General features: G+C 35.1%; 1 protein-coding gene across 4 annotated transcripts in view; it reads left to right on the top strand.

Moving 5' to 3' along the window:
• Mre11 (MRE11 homolog, double strand break repair nuclease) overlaps window positions 1-21734 on the top strand; it is a 64518-nt gene extending 42784 nt beyond the window's left edge. For all 4 annotated transcript variants that reach the window (XM_027951376.2, XM_071616624.1, XM_071616625.1 and 1 more), the window contains exons 16-20: window positions 616-699; window positions 10850-10908; window positions 12093-12157; window positions 13657-13732; window positions 17458-21734. In XM_027951376.2, the coding sequence (XP_027807177.2) occupies window positions 616-699; window positions 10850-10908; window positions 12093-12157; window positions 13657-13732; window positions 17458-17514 (341 nt within the window). In that variant the 3' untranslated portion in view covers window positions 17515-21734. The remainder of the gene's footprint in view (window positions 1-615; window positions 700-10849; window positions 10909-12092; window positions 12158-13656; window positions 13733-17457) is intronic.
• Window positions 21735-22446: the final 712 nt, after the last annotated feature.

The raw sequence follows: 22446 nt of genomic DNA, 5'->3' as shown, positions 1-22446 counted from the left end.
ATGAAAAATGGTCATCCAGTGACTTCTTAATGTGTTGTTTAAATCCGTCCCTAAAGAAATTTCCTAATTATTTTCATTAAATATTTATTCAAGTGAATTATAAGTTGGCAAAATGAATAGTAATTTAGCTTTAAGTCTTCAGTGAGAGAAATCTCTATCTTCTAGTGATATCATTATCTTCATATTTACAAAATTTTTTTTCTGAAATTTTAAATGGATGAATGTGAACCAGACATAGTCTAAAAGCATTAGTCTAATGTCTGAAAATTGATTGGTCAGACTCTACATTTTCTAATATAGGCTTTTGGCTTTTTGCAAACTTTTTTTTTTTAACCAAGGATTAACCTAGGGATGCTTACCTACTACTCACATCCCCAATCCTTTTTTTTTTTTTTTTTTAATGTTTTATTTAGAGATAGGCTCTTGCTGAGTTGCTTAGGGCCTCACCAAGTTGCTGAGGCTGGTATGATTCTCCTGCCTCAGATACCAAGTGACTGGAATTACAGTTTTTACAAACTTTTGGCATAACTTTATATAGTTTTCATTTTTTGGTGGTGTTTGAAAAAGCCTTAGTTACTGTTGGGATTGTGTATTGACTGTTCATTATTCTAATAGCAGGCAATGCTCTAGAGACTTCTACTCGAAGCAGGAACTCAAAGGCCACTGTGTCAACATCTAGAAATATGTCTATTATAGATGGTGAGTACAGGCTGCAAGTGACTATCTAGCAGAACTTATAAATTCCAACTTAGAAAGACTGAGGAAACCCCTCATAGTAGCCCTCATTTATTTGTATTGCATTCATTACAGTTAAAAGGACTATTAAGATTATAGGATAAGTTATTCTTTAAAAGATCTTTGTTATGCATCAAAACTATTGGAGAGTAAACTTTAATAATGTTTTAAATCATTTCTTTTAGACAAATAGAATTATTATTTATCTTTGACAGAGGGATCATGATTGCCTAGCAAAGTGAAGTATGGGATCTAATTAATATAAAAATAAAGGAGCAGTAAGCTGCCTTGTAAAGAATTATTATCTCTCCCTTAAAGGAAGTTTTTCAGCCTTTATTGAATGGCAACTGATGATAGAGAATGGACACAATCATCAGATCAATTAAAACTCTCTGTTTTATTTACATGTTTTTTTATTGGTGCATTACAGTTGTATATAAAAGTAGGATTTGTTGTTATATCTTTGTACACACACAACATAACAGTATAATTTGGCCAACATCATTCATCAGGATTTTCCCTTTCTTTGTCTTCTCTGTCTTCCCTGCCTTGGTCCCTTTCCTCTGTTCTACTGATCTCCCTTTGATTTTCATGAGATTCCCTACCACCATCTTTCTTTTTTCCCTCTAGCTGCCACATGTGAGAGAACACATATGATCCTCAACCTTCTGAGTTTTTTTTGCTTAACATAATGTTCTGAAGTTCCATCCATTTTCCAGCAAATGTCATGATTTCCTATTTTTTTTATGGCTGAATAAAACTCCATTGTGTTTATATACCCCCGTTTTGATATCCATTCATCCATTGATAGGTACCTCGGCTGGTGCCACAGTTTGGCTATTGTGAATTGTGCTACTATAACATGGGTATGCATGAATTGCTATAGTGTTATGACTTTAATTCTTTGGGATAAATACTGAGGATTGGTATAGATGGTCATGGTGGTTCCATGCCTAGTCTTTTGAGGAACTTCCATTCTGATTTCCATAGTGGTTGTACTAATTTACAATCTCACTAATAGTGAAAAAGTATTCCTTTTCTCTACATCTAATTTGTTCATATTCTTAATGGCTGCCACTCTGACTCGAGTGGGATGAAATCTCAGTGTAGTTTTGTTATTTCCCTAATTGCTATTGATGTTGAATTTTTTTATATATTTGTTGGTGATTTATATTTCTTACTCTGAGAAGTATTTTTAGTTCATTTGCCCATTTATTTATTGGGTTATTTGATTTTTTTGGTGTTAAGTTTTTTACGTATTCTTGATATTAATCCTCTATCAGAAGTGTAGCTAGCAAAGATTTTGTTCCATTCTGTAGGTTCTCTCTTGATCTTGTTTCCTTTCCTGTGCAGAAACTTTTTAATTTGATGCTGTTTCATTTATTAGCTCTTGGCATATTTCCTAAGCCTTAGGGGTCCCGTTGAGAAAGTCATGGCCTGTTCTTGTATGTTGGAGCGTAGACCCCATGTTTTTCTCTAGGAGTTGCATAGTTTCTGGTCTAATTCCTAGATATATTTGATCCATTTTGAGTTGACTTCAGTGCAGGGGAAGAGATAAAGGTCTAGTTACTGAAGTATTATTCAGCACTTTGAAGAGTCTTCTAATATCCTTAGCTTTGATTTCAGAAACTTGTCTTTTTGGCCAGGTAGAGAATGGTGTTCAGAAAGAAGATCTTCCATTTCTGATACCTCAGTTACAAAAGCAAAGAAGGCGGAAAAAAAGAAAAGGCAGCATCTTATATTGTAAAGAATGCAGGCCGAGTTCAACTCTGAATTCAACATGGAAAAGTTTTGTGACGTTACTCAAGTAGGTCACAGTCCTAGGTTGTTCACATGTTAATTAGGAATGATAATCCATACTGTACTAGGCTTTTCTGAACAAAATTTTTGGCACATAGTAGGCATTTATGAAATGTTGTTGTTATAAAAAATGAGAAAAAGAGAGTGAATAAAATATGAACACTTCTATGTTACACCACCAGAAGTTGATTAGCATGTTACAGACAGATGGCAACTTATAGATGGCCTGCCTTTATCTTAGCCCCGATGACCTTTGCTCTGCCTGGCTTACTTATGTGAAGTTTTCCTTGATAGAGTGAATAGAATTAATCATTTAAAGTCAGTCTTCCTCTGTTGTTAAGATATCAGCTGTTAATTAAGCTGCATTCCTTTTTCTTTTTAAGTAATCTATTTTTTTCCCCTCACCTTGTTGTCTTTGGTGTTCTATAGTTTTGTTATTATAAATCTAAGTATGGTGCTCTTTTTTATGCTGCTTAGGGTTTATTGGTTCATAAATCTCTGAATTTGTGTTGTATCATTCTAGAAAAGCCTTGTCTGTTATCCCTTCAGATATTTCCTCATTCCTATTTTATTCCTCCTTCTGTGAGACCTTTTCATTCTCTTGGGGGGAGAGTGGTACCAGGAATTGAATTCAGGGGCACTCGAACACTGAGCCACATTCCCAGCCTGTTTTTGTATTTTATTTTAGAGACAGGGTCTCACTGAGTTGCTTAGCAAATTGCTTTTGCTGAGGTTGGGGATTTTTGAACTCAGGATACTCCTGCCTCATCCTCCTGAGCCGTTGGGATTACAAGCGTGCAGCACTGCCCCTGGCTCATTCTTAATTTCTCTTGCATATGCTATTTTCCTGCACTCCGTTCTGAATAATCGTATCTGATTATCGCCATGACCTGCACAGCGAGTGAACAGTTCTCCAAATACAGGCAGTGGGCAGATTAGGAAAATAAGAAAGTACAAGAAATAAAGATAGGGCTGGAGTAGAGTACTTGCCTCGCATGCACAAGGCCCTGGGTTCAATCCTCAGCACCACAAAAAGTAAAAATAAAAAAAGAAAGAAAGGAAGGAGGGAGGGAGAGAGGGAGGAAGGGAGGGAACTACTCAGGTAAAAGTGGGTGAATCAGCCCTGGTGGGATCTGACTGAACAATGAGCTGAAGTTCTGCATGTTTATCATATAGGTTTTAAAAATCAAAGGGATTCACTATGAAAAGGCTTCTTGAGGTAAACAGGAGGAAGTTTTAAGTAAAACAGCTTAGTTGGGGTTTACCTGTTTAAACCCAACTCTTCTACCTCCAGGCAGCTGGGATTTGAATTCAAGGCTTTTGATCTAGTAAATTCCATGACAAGAATCGAATTCTCCCTATCAACAGGAGCCACTTGGGAGTGGGCATTTCTCCAGGCACCCAGGAGAGGCCTCTTGCTGTCCAAGGTCACATACTTCAAAGCAATGATTCTTTTGCAGCTCTCAATATCTGATCTATATTCTAACTCATCTATTCTGAAATTCTTTTGTATTTTTAGTTAATTGGAATTTTTTTTTTTTTTTTGGTGGGGGAGGACTCCGGTATTGAAATTCTATCTGATTCTTTTTAAATATGATCTGTCACTTTTCATAGTTTTTAAGAATTCCCTGTGGATGTTTTTAGGTCTTTATTTATTTATTTTTTGTATGCGTAGTAAGGACACTTGTTTTATGTTTTGTGTCTATGACTTAATGCCTGAATGTCTTTGGCCTCTTTTGTGAATTCTGTTTCTGTTGTTTGTTATTCATGGTGACTTATTTCTTTGGATGTTTTGTTATCTGTTGTTCCTAGAAAATTTGTCAGTAGGAATAATCAGACCTTGGATGAAGTAGTGTTCTTCTTGAAAAGATTTGTCTTTGTTTCTCCAGACTTCTAGGGCACCTCAAATCTTAGGCCACTTAACACTTCACAGAAGAAGAAATATGAATGGTCAATGAATATATGAAAAAATGCTCAACATTTCTAGCAATTACAGAAATGCAAATTGAAACTACATGGAGATTTCATCTCACTCCATTCAAAATGGCAATTATCAAGAATACAAGTATCAATAAATGTTGGTGAAGATGTGGGAAAAAAGGTAGACTCACACATTGCTGGTGGGACTGCAAATTGGTGCAACCACTCTGAAAAGCAGTATAGAGATTCCTCAGGAAACTTGGAATGGAACCAGCATTTGACCTAACTATCCTACTTGGCATATACCCAAGGACTTAAAATCAGCATACTGTGGTGACACAGCCACAACAATGTTTATAGCAACGGAATTTACATTAGCTAAGCTATGGAACCAACCTAGGTGCCCTTCAACAGATGAATGGATAAAAAAATGTACATATCCAGAAAGGAATATTACTCAGCCCTAAAGGGAAATGAAATGATAGCATTTGCTGATAAGTGGATGGAACTGGAGTTTATCATGCTAAATCAAATAAGCCAATCCCCCCAAATCAAAGGCTGAATGTTCTCTCTGATACAAAGTCACTGTAAAGGTAAAAGTAGAAAAGAATAGAAGTACTTTGGGATTAGACAAAGGGTAATATGAAGGGAAGGCAGGGTGAATGGGAATAGGAAATATAGTAGAATGAATCAGACGTTATTTTCCTGTGTTCATGTATGAATACACGACCAGTATAACTCCACATCATTTATAAGAAGAATGGGAAGTTATACTACATATGTATACATATGTATACTATGTAAAAATACATTCTGTCATATATAACTAAAAAGAACATATAAAAAATATACATATGTATACATATATTTGTGTGAAACAGGTCAATTTAAATTAGTTTATTGTTCTAATAAAATAAAACCTTATTTTGAGATAAATGTAAAGTAATAAAATCATGAAATAATTTTGAAAAAATAAATCTTAGGCCTCTTAAAACTAAATGTACAACTTGAGGGTTGTTGGGGCATGACATGCACTTATGAAATCTTGTTTACCTCTGCTTCTCTCTTTATCAGTTGGGGTGCCAGCTTATGGCGTCGAGGAAATGCCTCAGTCTCCTACCACCGCTAGGCATTGTCTCACTCAGCTTTTCTCTAAAAGCCAACATTAATGTTTCCATGAATGAATGGTTCCTCAGGGAAAAGGACTAGTACTTCTTTGAGTTCTAGCTTTTCTTGTTTTGGCCTGGTAATTCTGTGCTATGTCATGTGCTTTTCAAATACCATTGAGATTTTTCTATTGTTGCTTGAGGAGCAGCATGGATTGTTTTCAGGAGAAGCACTGTATGAAAAATAGTGAATAGATACAGAGATTTTATCCTTACTTATTTGGAATTCACTTGTAGCGCTTCCTTTGCATTGAGGACTTTAGCTCATACTGTTTGTGAGCATTTTTCACTTGACAGTGTCAGCTTCTTTTAGAATCACTATGCCAACAGAGACTTTGAAAGCATCTTTTTATTTAATAACAGCTGCCCTGTTATGCATTGAGAGTGTGGAATAAATTTCCTTTTGGGGTAGAAAGACAAAGGGCCAGTTATGGTGCTTTATCACAAATTGGACTGACTTCATTATTTTGTTTTTCACTTTTTAAAAATTTGTTCTTTTTAGATACACATGACAGTAAAGTGTATTTTGACATATTATACATACATGGAATATAACTTATTCTAATTAAGATCCCATTCTTATGATTGTACATGATGTGGAGTTCTACTGGTCGTGGATTCACGTAGGAACATAGAAAAATTATGTCTGATTCATTCTACTGTTTTTCATATTCCCATTCCTCCTCACTTCCCTTCATTCACTGGATTGTCCAGTGAATTTCTATTATCCACGCCCCCTTATCGTGTGTTAGCATCCGCATATCAGAGAAAACATTTGGCCTTTGGTTTTTTTGGCATTGGCTTATTTCACTATGTATTATAGTCTCTAGTTCCATCTATTTACTGGGAAATGCCATAATTTCGTACTTTTTTATGACCGAGTAATATTCCATTGTGTATATTTTAAAAAAATTTTTTTAAAAAATTATTAATTTTATTTTTTTTAAATACATGACAGCAGAATGCATTACAGTTCTTATTACACATATAGAGTACAGTTTTTCATAACTTTGTATATATAGTATGTTCATGCCAATTCATGCCTTTATTTTTTAAAATTTTTTTTAAAAATATTTATTTATTTTTTTAGTTTTTAGGTGGACACAATATCTTTATTTTGTTTTTATGTGGTGCTGAGAATCGAACCCAGTGCTTCACGCATGCTTGGCGAGCACGCTACCACTTGAGCCACATCCTCAGCCCAATTCATGCCTTTATTCGTATACTTTTCTTTTTGCATTACAATTCTTATTACACATATATACCACAATTTTCCATATCTGTTTATATATAAAGTATTGACACCCAATTCGAGTCTTCATACATGTACTTTGGATAATGATGTCCATCACATTCCACTGTCCTTGCTAATCCCCTGCCCCCTCCCTTTCCCTGCCACCCCTCTTCCCTATCTAGGATTCATCTAATCTTCCATGCTTATCCATTCATCTGTTGAAGGGCACCTAGTTTGGTTCCATAGCTTGACTATTGTGAATTGAACTGCTGTAAACATTGATGTGCCTGCATCATGACATTATTTTTTAAAGTAATAATAGTCCCCTCTGAAAGAGGCTATGTCAGTAAACCACATTAATTTGAAGCTTCAGATCCCCTTGAGTTGTGTTTAAGGTCCAGATCTTATTGTGGTGCCATGGGCAGAGTAGCATTATGATTTAGAACCCAGCTCTAGAGTTAGTCCTGGTTTGGTCTGGTCAGGCCCATTAGTTACCTGCTACCCTTGCACTGTAAGTGCTAGGGGAACAATGGCTGGGTCATTATTGTTTATTGCATCCATAGTGCCTGGCACATAGTAGATGCATATTAAATTCTTGAACTTGATTAAATGAAAATTACACAGAGATTGTAGAGTGTAAAGGTTAGAGCATGATTCCGAAGTCAGAAAGACCTTGCTTGTACTCCTAACTCCTCCGTTGTCTAGCTATGTGTCCTTCAGCAGATTGGTTACACTTTCCATCTTGAAGTTTCTATGTCCTCATCTCTAAAGTGGGGTAATGATTGTTTCTACCTTATTGGGTCATGTTGAGAATTACTGAGAAAATCTACGTGAGGGACCTGCAAGTGTCTAAACATGGTAGGTCTCAGTAAGAGTAAACTGTGATTATTCAGAAAACCTCAGATCCCTGAGCTATAAAATTGACAATGTTGTACATATCTCATGGAATAGTTATTTTAAGTGAACTTAAGTATACATGATACTGAGTACAGTACTTAGTAAAAGCTCAATAGATGGGCTGGGGATGTGGCTCAAGCGGTAGCGCGCTTGCCTGGCATGCGTACGGCCCGCGTTCGATCCTCAGCACCACATATAAACAAAGATGTTGTGTCCGCTGGAAAAAACTAAGAAATAAATATTAAAATTCTTTCTTTCTCTCTCTCTCTCTTAAAAAAAAAAAGCTCAATAGATGATCACTAGTTAGTATTAGTGGCACTCCCCCACCCCCCAGGGCCTCTTGCATGCCAGGGTGGTGCTCTATTGCTATGCTATATCCCTAGCCCCAGATGGATGCTATATAAATCATGAGTCTAAATTTATCTTTTATCTAATTGATTTGATCTCATAGTTTTGCTGATTTAATTGATTACCTCCCAATTTGGGGGCCTTGTTTTGAAAAAGAAACTGATGTTTTTAATATGAATGTGTGAAATATTTTTATTGTTAGATTTGGTGTTTTTTTTTTAAGTCTCTAAAAAAATAACCATGGGCTATTAACTATGTTTGTCATCACACTGGGACAGAAGCACCATTAAAACTGTAACTTGTATATCCCCATTATTAATGGAGGAGTGAAGAGAAAAATAAAAGCCAAATTCTGTTTTAATAAGCTCCATGGAATTTGGAGGTCTATTGCTTTGCTGAAATTTTGGGAACAGTAGAAATTACACTTTTAGCTAACAGCAGTTGTAAAGAAGAGTTGACAACTCAGATTTTTCCATTAAAGTTAGCCAAGGACAGTGACTGAGCAACTAAAAGATGCCTCTGCCGCCACTGCATTTATGTGTGATTACCATCATGAGATTCACTGCTGCTGCTGCATGTATTGCCACTAACAGCTCCACGTATGTGAATGCCCATTGCCCACTAGGCATTTGCCAAAACAATTTGCGTTAAATACCTCTTTATCTTTTCAACAATTTTCTGGATAAAGTATTAACAGTAGTTTACAATTGAGTATATTGAGATTGAAAGAAGCCAAGGAACTTGTCATAGTTACCTGGGGAGGAAGTCAGAATGAGTCTTAACTCTAAAACCAGGCCTCTTAATCACTGTAATATATTGTCTTTCTAACAAAACGTATGCTTATCTTTCTGATAAACTTAATTTATTTCATAAATCTTCATCTTTTTCTATCCACTGAGGATTAAAAGAAAGATTTCTTCTTTTAAAGGATCTCAGAGTTTGAGGAGATAGTAAATAAGTATTGAGCAGAAATATTCTTTGCAAGTGTCATGGTCATTGGCTTTTCTGTTCATTTGCTAGCCTTTTTAGTAGAGTAGGATGTGAGACAAAAATTGAGAGAGCAGACCAAACTTTTTTTTTTTTTTTAATTTTTTATTGTTGGTTGTTCATAACATTACAAATTTCTTGACATATCATATTCCACACTTTGATTCAAGTGGGTTATGAACTCCCACCTTCACCCCATACACAGATTGCAGAATCACATCAGTTACACATCCATTGATTTACATATTGCCATACTAGTGTCTGTTGTGCTCCGCTGCCTTTCCCATCCTCCACCATTCCCCCTCCCCACCTCTCCCCTCCCCTCCCCTCCTCTCTCTCTACCCCCTCCACTGTATAACCCTGAGGGTCTCCTTCCATTTCCATGCAATTTCCCTTTTCTCTCCCTTTCCCTCCCACCTCTCATCCCTGTTAAATGTTAGTCTTCTTTTCCTGCTCTTCATCCCTACTCTGATCTTAGTTACTCTCCTTATATCAAAGAAGACATTTGGCATTTGTTTTTTAGGGATTGGCTAGCTTCACTTAGCATAATCTGCTCTAATGCCATCCATTTCCCTGTAAATTCTATGATTTTGTCAGACCAAACTTTTGCTGCTGCCTTTCATCTCTCCTCTCAGACAGACATCACAAGATCGGGGATAGAATCTAGAACAGGAAACAGGAGCAAATAGTAAATGTAGGCTAGGTAGAAAGATTCTTGAGGTTTTCAGACTAGGAAATTTTGTACTCTGAAAGATTCTTTGAGTGGTTGGCTTTGTTAATCAATCTTCCTTCCTTCCTTCTTTTCCTTCCTTCCCTTCTTTCCCTTCCTTCCCTTCCTTTCCTTCCTTCCCTCCCTTCCCTTCCTCCCTTCCTCCCTCCCTCCCTCGCTTCCTTCCTTCCTTCCTTCCTTCCTTCCTTCCTTCCTCCTTCCTTAGTTTTTATCTCAAGGGAAAAGAAGGGGAAAGGTAAAGGGCTAGCTAAACCTCAACTTTGAACCTAGTTTATACAGCAAAAAAAGATTCATAGGAAAGTTTTATCATGGAATAAAAGAAAGATGTACTGTTTTATAGAATTTCCCTCTGATATAGTTCTGTTATATCCAATACCCTTCCAAATATGGCTACCAAGATAGAATGAGAAAATTCATAATGTAGCCACAGAAAATCTATCATTGACTACAAAGAAGGAAGGTATTGGGAGGTTTACCTTCATTATCTTTGTAGCTCAGTGGTTGGGGGTCAGGTTTTATGTTTTGGGTATTATTTTTAAGTATTTTTAGTACGGGTGTATTTGTGAATACTGCTGTTACTATATTTGAATAAGCGCAAGGCTGACAGGTAGAGCTTGAGTTATTTGAACATGCAGTTCCATATGCCTTCCGATTTTAAAAGGTACAGATGGTTTTATACTTGGTCATGATGGATTTTTGCAGATAGGAATTAAAAAACATTGAGCTAAGACCAGTAAGGGACTAGGGGAAGGGAGGAGCAGAGGGAAAGGGACTAGGGGAAGGGAGGAGCAGAGGGAAAGAGGAGGCATTGGGGACTGAAATGGAGTAAAATAAATTCCATGCATATATGATTATGTAGAAATGAACCCCACTATTATGTACAACTGTAATGTACTAATAAAAGCATTTTTTAAAAGCCAAGAAAAAAATCCAAAGAAACAAAACAAAATAAAATCTTCAGCTAAAGAAATGTGTAATTTTTCTAAGTTATTTTAAGAATTACATAATGGTATTTTATCTTTTACATTCTAGCTTTTAAAACTGTGAGACAGCAGCCCTCCCGAAATGTTGCTACTAAGAATTACTCAGAGGTAAGAAAAAGGTTTTATAGTTCTCTTTTAATAATTTATGTTTCCTGCATTATGAATTGTCAATTCTTGGACTTGCAAAGTAAATAAAAGAGGACCTATTAAAGCCAGAAGATGCTTATCACTTACATAGACTGAGGGCAACTCAGAATTCTTCTTATTTCTTTTCTTCCTTTAAAAATAGTGGTTCACATTACTAAATATCCATAAGGAGTGTATGTAAGGTAATATTTTCAAGGGTAACAACACTGAAACAAAAGGGCATGTGTGTGGAATACTAACATCCAAGGCAAGTTTAGACTCAACACAGACTAAAGGTTGGAGCCTAAGGATCTCCGTGGTTTGCTTGGATTTCACATGGGCCTTCTTCTCTTCCTTTGGCTTCCAAAGAGTCTAGAATGGGCTTGACTCCCCTAGTACCTCACTTTCAAAACCCGTATGTCTTAACTTCCAAGCCAGTGCTCTTCCTCCTGTATCAAGGTTTCTCTAGCAGCACTATTGACATTTTAGATCAGATAATTCTTTTTTTATGAAGCAATGTCCTTTATGTTGTAGGATGTTTAGCAATATCCTTGGCCTTACATGATGTTGTTTCAGGGGCTTTATCCTCATCTGTGCTTCATTTAGGTGAAGACAGCTTGTGTGTGTGTTGCATGTCAAGATAACAAAATGTCAAGGAATAGCTAGTATTTTGCATGATGGAATTAAAAATCAGAAATATCTTTGTTGGTTCTTACTCTAACAAATGGTATTTAGCAGGGACAAATGTAACAGACACCTGGTACTTCTCACATGGTTAGATACTTCATTTAAAATTGGAGATGGAACACTGAAGTTCTAGCTCCTCATCGGAATCCAGGAAGAACATCACAGGTCACCACTGCCCTCAAGCCTGTGCAAGTCACTCACCAGTTTGTATCCTGTAGGTACCCAGGCCTTGTGTGGGCAAGGAGAGAAGTGAGCTAAGACATGCGATAGAGAATACCATTTGTGAATAAAGAGGGACATTGAAGGGAGGTCAGGCTGACTTTAATTTTTAATAGTTACTGCTTTCATGTTTTCTGGCTCCCTTTTTGTGACTTTTTAATATACTTTTTAAAAAACCACTTTCAGATTCAATTATTTAATTCATATATAGATGTTCCATTCTAAAAAAATTGTTGCTTTGTTTCCTTCCCTACCCTTAGGAGATTGAGGTGGATGAATCAGATGAGGATGACATTTTTCCTACTACTTCAAAAACAGATCAAAGGTAGGTTGGGGACTTCCTGAAAAAAAAAAAAAAAATCCAAAATATTAAAAAGGATCCAGAATTCTAGTTTTACATTTTTCTGTGCTGTATAAGTTCAACAGAATTATTTTCAACTAGTAGAGTATGTACAGAAATAAGAAATAGACAAAGGGCTAGATTGTAAAACTGTTGCAGTGTTGTTAAGTATTGTCACTGAAAATGTAAATAACCTGTAATTCACTTCCTTTTGTCTTTATTACTCAATGATTTTCTTCCCATTTACTAGAAAATAATTTTGTATTTTGTTAATTTTTGATTCCAGCTTTTCTTTACTACCATAGTTTATTTACTTAATTGCACATGGTGCTGTACTAAGTGCTAAAAAGAGGTGGTGTAGATTTACTCTGCCTTAGAGTATTTATATGCTTTTCCTGGCCTTTTTTTTTTTTTTTTTTTTTTTGCCTGTTGCTGTTGAGCTTGACTTAATTCAGTAGTACCATTTTGTTTCAGAATTAACATTTTGGGTGAACACTGCTTAGCTAAAACTCAATTAATGGAAATTTCTACGAAGAAAATAATCAGTGACCTTTTTAAATATTTTCTTTTTGAGCATTATATTAGGTCTGATGGGGGACATAACAACTATTTTAATATGGTTATGCCTTCAGGCAACTTAAATTGTGGAAAGAATTGAACCCATTTATGAATCCATTAAAGGAAGATTGAATCAGTACATAATTATGTGTGAAATTATGACTCAGGCCCTTATCGTGAGTGCTTATGGGAAGGGCTCAAATAAAGAGCCAGGAGTGTGGGCTCTGGTAGAAGAAAACCTCTGGAGATTGGTGGGCCTTTTTTCTGTCTTTTAATATGTGGGGCCTTTTTAAAGATACTTTTATTCTGTTGTAGAACTGAGATTTGAATAAAAAATATTTCAGTGTTACCATAATTTTCAGAAGTGAGGGATGATAATAGATATATTTTGATATGTGATAAGAACTATAATTATAATTAAGCCTCTGATCAGTGCTTGATATGTCAGGTTGTGCTGTGTGTATTTCAGCATATTAACACATTGAATCTTTAATAAAAAAAATAAACTGTTATTCTCATTTTACAGATGAGGAAATTGAGGCACAAAGAAACTTGTCTAAAGACACATGCTAGTGAATGGAAAAATTAAGATCCAAACTCTGACTTTAGAGTCCTTTTTCTTTCTTTCTTTTTTTAAACAACTTTATTTCATTTGTTTATTTTTCCAATGTGGTGCCAGGGATTGAACCTGGTGCCTCATGCATGCTAGGCAAGCGCTCTACCACTGAGCCACAACCCCGGCCCAGGAGTCCTTTTTCTAAACATAGAGTTTTACTGCTGTAGTGCAATTGAAGGGAATTGTGTATTATTTTTATTCATGGGTGCTTTCAGGATTGAGAAACTTAACTAGAAGTGCATTTCTGATACATTCTCTATGTCATTGTCTTTGGTTTATTATCCCTCCTCCCCTTTATTTTTTGCCTCAGGTGGTCGAGCACATCAGCAAGCAAGCACATGTCCCAGAGCCAAGTAACTAAAGGGGTTGATTTTGAATCAGATGAGGTAATAAAGTCTTTTATTGTTAAATTTTAATTAATTTTTAATTTTGTGATAGGTAAATAGAGACTGCTAGCTAGTGGCTAAAAGTTATTTAATAGTTTAATTGATAGCTTTTCTTTGAACTATAATGTTAAAAGTCAATAGGGAACATCTGTTGAGTGCCCGTCTGTGTAATTTCTCATATGAAAGTCCTGCAGATTTTTAAAAGATGATGTTCACTCCAGTTAACATTTCTTCAAATATAAATGATAAAAACTAAGAATAGTTTTTTAGCTTTTACCATTTATATTTGAAGAAATGTTGGTGATGATAATGTAAGAGCTTTTAATGTTACTTTAATAGAATAATTACCCACTGTGTGCTCCACATGTTTCATATATAAGATGGTGTCTGGTGGTGATTTTCACGTCAGAGTGTTCAGGCATTGAGTGAAATGCTTTCTGATAAGATGTATAGAGGAAACTCAAGGTGATTGTCTGAATCGGACAAATGTTAAATCTCCTATGACTTGAATGAGCAGGAATAGAAAAGGTATGATCAAGACTTGCCTCTTGCCTTCATTCATTTATTGTTTTCATCAAGTTGAATTAAAGCTACATGACTGCCAGTTGAAGGACGTTTACAAGTTTTTGTTGAATTCCTTGAAGGTATTTCTCTTAGACCTATCAGCCCTTTCATTTATTTCTTTTTATTAAAAAAATTTAATTTTAGTAAAAGCACTTTAACATAAAACTTAACCATCTTAACACGTACAGGTTAGTGGTATTAAATACATTCACATTGTTGTAAAACAGATCTCTAGAACTTTTTTTTAACTTTTTAAAAATTTGTTCTTTTTAGTTATATATGACAGAGTGTATTTTTTTTAGAGAGAGAGAGAGAGAATTTTTTTAATATTTATTTTTCAGTTTTCCGTGGACACAACATCTTTATTTTATTTTTATGTGGTGCTGAGGATCGAACCCAGGGCCTCGCACATGCCAGGCGAGCGCTCTACCACTGAGCCACAACCCTAGTCCAACAGAATGTATTTTGACATATCATACATACATGGATATAACTTCCTATGCTTGTGGTGGTACATGATGTGGCGTTATACTGGTTGTGCATTCATATATGAACATAGGAAAGTCTTGTCCCATTCATTCTATCGTCATTCCCATTCCCACCCCGTATCATTCCCCCCATTCCATAATTCAATCAGGGAACCTCTATCTCCCCACCCCAGATTGGAAACACACACACACACACTCTATTGTGAGTCAGCATCCACATATCAGAGAAACATTCAGTCTTTAATCTTTTGGGTTGGCTTATTTTACTTCGCATGATAGTCTTGAGTCCCATCCATTTACCAGCAAATGCCATCATTTCATTTCTCTTTATGGCTGAGTAATATTCCATTCTGGATATGTACCATATTTTCTTTATCCATTTGTTTTCTTTATGCATTTCTTTATCTTCTGTTGAAGGGCATCTAGCTTGGTTTTCCATATCTTAGCTTTTGGGAATTGAGCTGCTACAAACATTGTTGTGGCTGTGTTACTAGAGTATGTTAATTTTAAGTCGTTTGGGTATTGCCGAGGAGGAGCGGGATAGCTGGGTCAAATGGTAGTTCCATTCCAAGTTTTTTGAGGAATCTCCATACTACTTTCCAGTGTGGTTGCACCAATTTTCAGTCCCACCGGCAATGTATAAGTATGCCCTTTTCCCCACATCTTCATCAACATTTATTGTTGCTTGTATTATTGATAATTATCATTCTGACTGAAGTGAGACGAAATCTTAGTGTAGTTTTAATTTGCAATTCTCTCATTGCTAGTGAGGTTGGGCATTTTTTTTAATATATTTGTTGGCCATTTGTATTTCTTCTTCTGTGAAGTGTCTGTTTAGTTTTTTTGCCCATTTATTGATTGGGTTATTTGGTTTTTGGTGTGAAGTTTTTGAGCTCTTTATATATTCTGGAGATTAATACTTTGAGTTGTTGATGGCAAAGATTTTCTCCCATTCTATAGACTCTCTCTTAATGTTCTTGATTGTTCCCTTTGCTGTGAAGAAGATGTTTAGGTTTTGATATAATCCCATTTATTGATTTTTGATTTTGCTTCTTGAGCTTTAGGACTCTTGTTAAGGAATTCAGCTCCTAAGCTGACATGATGGAGATTTGGGCCTATTTTTTCTTCTAGTAGGTCCAGAGTCTCTTGTCAAATGCCTGGGTCCTTGATCCACTTTGAGTTTTATGCAGGATAATAGATAGGTTAGAACTTTTTAATCTTGCAAAACCGAGACTCTATAACCTTTAAATATGGTCCCATTTCCCTCTTTCCCCAGTTCGTGTACCCACTGTTAAACTTTCTCTTTCTATGAATTTGTCTGCTCATATAAATGGAAACATACAGTATGTGTTGTTTTGTGACTTACTTATTAACTTTCCAAAATGTCCTCAGGATTCATACATGGTATGGCATATGAGTTACCCTTTTCATTTTGAGCTTCCACTGCTCCTTCCAAGTTCCCTGTATCTCAGCTGTAGTTTTAAAACAACTTGAGCTGGGCCGAAAAATGACAGCAAGACCTCGTTCTATCTATTGAATGCTACCGTATTTATTCTTGGAGAGAAGCAAGCAGAGCATTTGTATATACATGTGGTTATATATTAAAGTTAAAATTTTGTGTACTAGTTCATGTTTAACTGCAAAGATAGAAAACTCTCTATTGGCCTTCATTTTGGATTCATATTTAATAAGTTCTGCTTTTGATAGTAGCAGAAAATGAATCAGTAAATGAAAGTGAATTTATATTTCTCAAGGTATCCATTTCTTACCAGATATGGATAATTTAGCTAACACTTCAATTTGTTAATACCATCAATAAAACTAACATAAGCTAATGATTTCCTTTATTAATTTTTTAATAGAAACATAAATCAGAAATTTACAAATTTATTTTACCTCTGAATATTGAATTATAGAATATAATCAATTTATATTATCCCTCATTAAATTATATAACTTGAACTTACCTGAGGTTTGTTAGTTTTCATTTTCTTTAGTTAAATTCTTAGTTAATATCTCATTCATATTCCTGTTGTTTTCCAACATGCATGTAATTTACAGCTCATCAGAATGGAAACTCTTGAAATAGTCCATCTACTTCTTTTTCAAAAACCCAAAAGGTTGCGTTGATAAGTTGTTTCTTCAGTAGTCTGAGAGTAGCTATCTACTTCTAGCCCTAAATGGGAAATGGGAACTAAGAATTACAGCTCTTTCTAAGTTAGATCTTCTGCATGTGAATTCATTATTTTTTGGTGAATTTTCAGGATAGCAGACAACTGTAATAGAATGTAAATGGGAAGGAAATGGGAAAAAAAAAAAAAAAAAAAAAACTATTGACAGACCAAATAGAAATGTTTTAATTCAGTTTTACCTGGCTTACCCATACCTCATTTGCTTTTATTTAGTCTAATCACTGAGAGAAATGGGTGTTCATTATATATGTGTATATACACTCGTGTATTGCAGGATCAAATTTTATTTTTAATGCTCATTAAGAACTTGAATTGAATTATATGTTTCACACTTATAAAGGAAATGCAAAAAATGAAATCTAGCCTGTGTGAAGCGAAAGTGGCTCTCACTGACACCATTGCTACTGTTTTGTCCTACGAACTTCTGTCTTGCTTCAGGGCAACATGGAACAACACTGATTTAACATCTTTGTCATTTCAGGATGAAGATGATGATCCTTTCATGAACATTGGTTCTTTAAGAAGAAACAGAAGATAATATATTCAATGTAACTTAGAAATTTTCAAGTTACAGAAAGAATCAAAACATTTCAAGCAAAGACTTCATAGTTAAAAGATTTTAAAACTGTTTCTGTGAACTGAAAATTTTGAAAAAGACTTACTTAACAGATAAACTAATATGTAAGAATTTATATTTTTAAGTATCATTTCCTGAACATGACTCTATTACTGAAGGTGTTTCTCAGCTGATGGCTTTAAAAATAACATTGGTTCTCATTTTTTAGTCTGATTGTTAAATTATTTGGGAATGCTTTGTAAAATTTAAAATGTATTTTACTGACATGTTAGTGTATATCTTACTGAATAAGGGCTTTGCTTAAAGGTTGTTCTTGAATAAGTAGTAAAATAAATCCACCATTATACATTTCTGCTTCATGATCAAAGACTATCAGTATCTTAATGTTTAATTTAGCCAGAGTTGAAGGAAAGAGCTTATAAAATTTTACCTCTTTTTTTTTTTAATAATTTTCTAGAGGCTTTGTATTTCCCAGAAGTGAACATTCTTTGTGAAACTATGCCTCACATCACTATTTGTCATTAAGTATGGGTTTTCTTTTTTTTCCCCTAGTGCTTCATGTAGTAGTAGACCCAAAGATTTGGAATGATTAGAAGTACTGAAAAGTTTGAATAATTCTATATAGATTTTTTTTATTTAAAAAAAACCAAAACAGTCTGTTAGAATTACTGAGTTTTTGTTCCATTTGTAGCAAAAATTTAAAACATTATGTTCCTATTGAGTAGTAGCAATTGTCTCTATTATTCTCTGTCATTAAGGCTGTTCTCTTTCTTACATCTATTTATAGGAAGAAAAATGTTAAATAAATTTTATATTTTACAAATGTTAACTTTTTTCAATAAAAGAGATACTTATAGTTCTAGCTACTTGGGAGGCTGAGGTAGGAGGAGAGACAGTTCAAGGTCAGCCTAAGATCCCATCTCAAAAAGACAAAAATAAAACTTTTCTTTTAATTTTAACTTTGGTTCCTATAAAATATTTCTGAATGGGCAATTTCAGAAATCTTGAAGAAGGTTTTATTGAAATAATCCCATTCTCCTTTTTAACACTCTTTAAAAAATAGATACCTGAGAATATTCCTTCTCCCCCCCCCCCCCCCCCAGTACTGGGAATTGAACCCAGGGATCTTTTACCACTGAACTACACTACTATCTTTTTAAAATTTTATTTTGAAATAAGGCTTCACTAAGTGGCCCAGACTCGCCTTAAACTTGGGGATCTTCCTGCCTCAGTGTCCTCTGAGTTGCTGGGATAACAGGCGGGCACCACTATGTCTGGCTGAGAGAGTTCATTCTTTGAGGCAGTTCTGTTTAAAGACTCATTAAGGAAATGGTGGATCTTTGTGGCACAACAACCTGACATTTCTTCATAGATAGAAGCAAATAGTTGATTAAACAATATTCATTAGCATCAGAATAATTATACCTGGAACTTGTCAAATTATAAGAAGCATTTAGATAATGGATATATCTATATTATAGCATCTTAGAAATGGCCTAAGTCAAAAATTACATTATAACATTCTAATGAGTTTCTTTAAAAACTAAGTTTTGTGCCTAACTTGAACATAAGGATTATTTTTAGCAAGTAGCATTAACCTAGCAGAAGGCATTGTTCTGTGAAACACTCTAAGGCAGATCTGCCCACATCTTTATTACACTTTAAATCCACAATATGACCTGTATTTGAATGGAGTAGAGATTCAGTCTGGGGTGAAATGGTGGTGGGGAAGCTGATAGGGCATGCCCTCCTACCCATATACATGGCACACTGGCTTGGACCAGGCAGCGTCAGCTGATGGCTGGTCTCATGCCAGTTTAAATGATCCTAGGTAAGGGGGAAAGTGAAGACATGGCCACTGAAGTATACTAGCAGGTTCCTGGGCAAAAGGAGTAAGTCTTTCTCTCTTTAACACTGCTGTAGGTTATGAACAGAGATACTTAATATGATGCAGTTAGCCGCTAAGAAAAGTGATTCTGTGGCAGTTATAGAAAATGAACATCTCTTCAACTAATTCAAGTCATTTTGTGAATAGTTAGTGTGTGGCAAGCTCTAGAAATATGGTAAATAAAATGTGTAAAGAAAACTTGTCTCACTGAATATTGTTAACGTAGTTAAATGTGCCACATATCCTTGATTCTCTGTATCGAGGCAACAAAATCTACTGTTGGTTTCTCTGTGGTAGTTTTCAGAACTGTTTGTATAGGGATCTTTCAAATGATTCCAGACCACTTGGAATTGCTCTTGGAGACTGTGAGAGTAGTGATGAAAACATGGTGAAGAAAATGTTGCAGGGAGTCCTTCCATGCTTACCAAAGAAGAAATCTTGCTGACTTCTTGTCTCCTATGTAAAATACAGCAAGGGTACAAACGCAGTGTTTTCCTAGGCAATTCTAGAAAATAGAACTGCTTAGGCAATTCAGGCATTTAGTCAAGTGATGAGGCAATCTTTAATTCAGGTACAGGTGAAACTTGTTTTTATTTTTATAAACTTAAAATTTCTAATCACAATAAATACCAAAAAGTCATACAGTTTAACAAATAATTATATAGTTAGCACTTGTGGAATCTCTATGTAGGTAACAAAACAGAGTATCACTAATGCCCTGGAAGTCCACTGAATGTTCTCTCTTCTGAGTATGCAGTCCTGACTAATCTAGAGTGCTCGTTTTTCCCACAAGGTGGTGCTTTCACCACTAGATATCAGGATGTTTCCTCTGCAAAGCTCAAGAAATCTAGTTTCCAAAAAAATTTAGAACCTATGCAGGAATATTAAACCTATGCAACAGTACCATAATTAGCCTTCTAATCTTAAATGTTTCATATATTTTATCTGGTTTGGTCTGTAACTATAAAAATTGCCAGTTTGATAAATTTTGCATATAAATATTCAAGAAGAAAGAAATGTTTTATGTTTTCATAAAGACAAAAATCCTTTCTTGAAAAATTGAGTAGAAGAGTTTATCAATGTAAAGTTTTTCTTTGGAAGTGTATAATATTTAAAAGTAACTTCCCCAAAGTGATCTGATATCCTTTTTTATATCTGTCAAGCATTTAATTAACAATATTTTATGGTTTTTAACAGCTAACTTACATTAAAATTATTATAAAAGTTTTACATAATAAAGATGTGAGTTTTTTTATCCATAGAGATTCTGTATTCTTGAATGAGAAATATGCACATTTCATCATTTGCTTATCTTACTTCCAAGAATTTTGAATTTAATGTTCTTTAGGTCTGAAATACTCAAATTTTAATTGATCTCTGTAAAGCCAATTCATAGTTTGCTATTGCCATGCACATTTGTATGTTTTTGTGACAGATCATAAGATCTGATTTTAGCTATTCTAAGGTGGTGAAAGCAATGCATACTTATTCTTCAAACTTCAGATACTGAAGTACATAGCAAAATGTGTATATTTCCTTGTAATCCTCTTGTCACATGTGCCTTGTGAACAATTAGGTACATTTCTTCAATTACTTTTGGCATGACTACTCTCATTGTTGAATTAGAACCCCTTTGTATAGCCAAGTAATTTGGTGCTTCTCTCAAGGTATATGCTCACTTTGGTATCCTGATTTTTTTCATATCTGATTTGTTAACCTTTTAGTTAAACCATTGTTGCCTGCTTTGTTTTTGTGCCTGCATGAGGTAATCACTTTCTCCACTGAGGTCATGAAGATTCTTGTGTTATTTTCCAGAAGTCCGTCTGTTCTTTTTTTACATTTACAATGCAGCTAGGAATTGGTTTTTATGTATGGTATGAGAGGGGGTTGTATTTCATTCATTTGAATGTAAAGGTACATTTCCATGTGAAAATGCACTTGCTCCAGCCCATTTGTTGAAATAACTACCATTCCTCTGCTCTGTAGAGCCCTTAGTCCTTGAGTTCCCATCTGCATGAATTGGTTTCTGGACTCCGTTCTGTTCTATTGGCTTATTTGGAATTACTTATTGTAACTTTATAATAAGCCTTTTTGTCTACGGAACAGTTTCTCCTACTTCGTATTCTTCAAGGATATTTTGGAAAAACTTGGCTCTTTACATTTTCCATAAATTTTATAATTATGTATACTGCCATGACATAATGTAATATAAAAAATATCCATCTAGTTTCAGTTGTGTTATAGTTCTTAACTATTTTCAATTGCAGTTGATTTAATTAAAGCCTTGACCTTATTCCAGCTTAACGAGACATTTTGTTTGATACATAAACTGATTTTGGTTCCTGGAGGTAAAAAACTTGCTATGAAAGCTTAGAAACATTCTGTTCTTGCTGGACTTTCTGTTTCCTACCTAAATGGTTATGAACCCACTTCCCTGAATTACCATTCTTTACCCATTTGTGACATGGCCCAGTCAAGAGAGGGAAATAACGTTTCTTATACCCCCATCTCATTCACCTCCACTTTTTTCAACCTGTGTGAAGCATGTGCTGTCTTTCCGTCTCCTCTTGAGACCCTGCCTACCTTTACAGAACAACCAACCTAGGCTTGCTTCCAGTTCTGATCCTCACTGTTCCCATCCGCCAGTTTTCCTCCATCTACACACCTGGAAACAAAGAAACCAGAGCTTTTTTTTTCTTCACTTCCTGCTCTTCAACAGCCATCTCATGTTCTCCATGGATTCCTTCTCCCATTAAATGCAGCAGGTGCTATAAAGGAAGGAGGAAACTATTGTGTTAACTGTTCTATGCCAGGCCTAGCTATGTATACATATTATTTAATTCTCATAACATCACTATAAAGTAGGTGTTTTGGTTTGGATATGAGGTGTCCCCCAAAAGCTCCTATTAATGCAGGAATATCAGGAATAGTCAGAGGTGAGATGATTAGATTATAAGAGTTGTGATCTAATCTGTCCATCCTAGTTTGAATGGACTAACTGGGTA

This window comes from Marmota flaviventris, chromosome 9 (assembly GCF_047511675.1).
Source record: "Marmota flaviventris isolate mMarFla1 chromosome 9, mMarFla1.hap1, whole genome shotgun sequence".
Taxonomy (NCBI): domain Eukaryota; kingdom Metazoa; phylum Chordata; class Mammalia; order Rodentia; family Sciuridae; genus Marmota; species Marmota flaviventris.
This window is presented reverse-complemented; position numbering and strand designations above follow the sequence as displayed.